The 848-nt window shown below is 40.2% G+C and overlaps 1 protein-coding gene across 1 annotated transcript; it reads right to left on the bottom strand.

Annotated features, from left to right (window-relative positions):
- Positions 1-455: 455 nt before the first annotated feature.
- Positions 456-692, bottom strand: KUCA_T00004741001 (uncharacterized protein; the record flags this gene model as incomplete). Its single annotated transcript, XM_022605496.1, has 1 exon — positions 456-692. One exon carries the CDS (start codon positions 690-692, stop codon positions 456-458), a length of 237 nt encoding a protein of 78 aa, XP_022460746.1.
- Positions 693-848: the final 156 nt, after the last annotated feature.

The following is an 848-nucleotide window of genomic DNA, read 5'->3' as shown; positions in this document are numbered from 1 at the left end:
TCATTTGAAATGATTCTATGTTTTGATTTTCGCGTTATCGATCATCCAAATTCCAGGGATTTTTAATGAATTTTGTGGGATACTTAGTGGGATACTTTGTGCGTACTCTGCACACTACATGCTATCAATTTTTTATTGCATGAATTTCTCCACAGTATTCGGGGTGTCAGCCGTATATTGAGTCTTTTCCTCCCCCAATCATTTTCCTTGAGTCCGTATTTTATGAAAGAAACAGATTTGATAACTGATTCCAGGCCAAATTTCGGGTCATTATCTATCAGCTAGAACGATGTATGATAGAGCTAGATGAATGCTCAGGACGTTGCACTTTTATCGATGCCAAAACTAGCGACAAGTGGAAGAATAACTTCAGCAAGGAATTTAAGATAAACCTGTCTTGAATAACTATAAATTGGCCATACATATATCAAAAGTAAATCAATACGACGAAGCTCTCAGAAAACTAATTGAAATGTTTCCCCCATTTCGTCATTGTTGTTGTCTTGCTCTGGTTTCAAAACTTTGAGAGGATCCTCCAAATCTCTGTACCATCCACAGAATGGGTGACTGACAGCAAAGCCAATGCTCTTCAAAGCTTGAACTGATAGCGACTGAAAGTACTCGAGAGGAGTCTCAAGAAAAATATTGATTTCCGGTCTCATCCAACCTTGTGTCATGAATATGAAACTCATGTTGCGCCATTGGTCTGTCGTGGTGTTAGCGCTACCTCCATGGTAGCAAGAAGCCAACATAAAGAAACCATCACCTTTTTCCATTTCAGCGTAAAAAGCTTCCTCTGGCTTTGGGACACGCTGGTGGTCCCACAAGTGCGAACCTGGAACAAAGCG

The sequence above is a fragment of the Kuraishia capsulata genome, genomic scaffold, assembly GCF_000576695.1.
Source record: "Kuraishia capsulata CBS 1993 genomic scaffold, Kuraishia_capsulata_scaffold_6, whole genome shotgun sequence".
NCBI lineage: Eukaryota > Fungi > Ascomycota > Pichiomycetes > Pichiales > Pichiaceae > Kuraishia > Kuraishia capsulata.
Note: the sequence above shows the minus strand (reverse complement) of the source record. Positions and strands in the feature narration are given on the sequence as shown.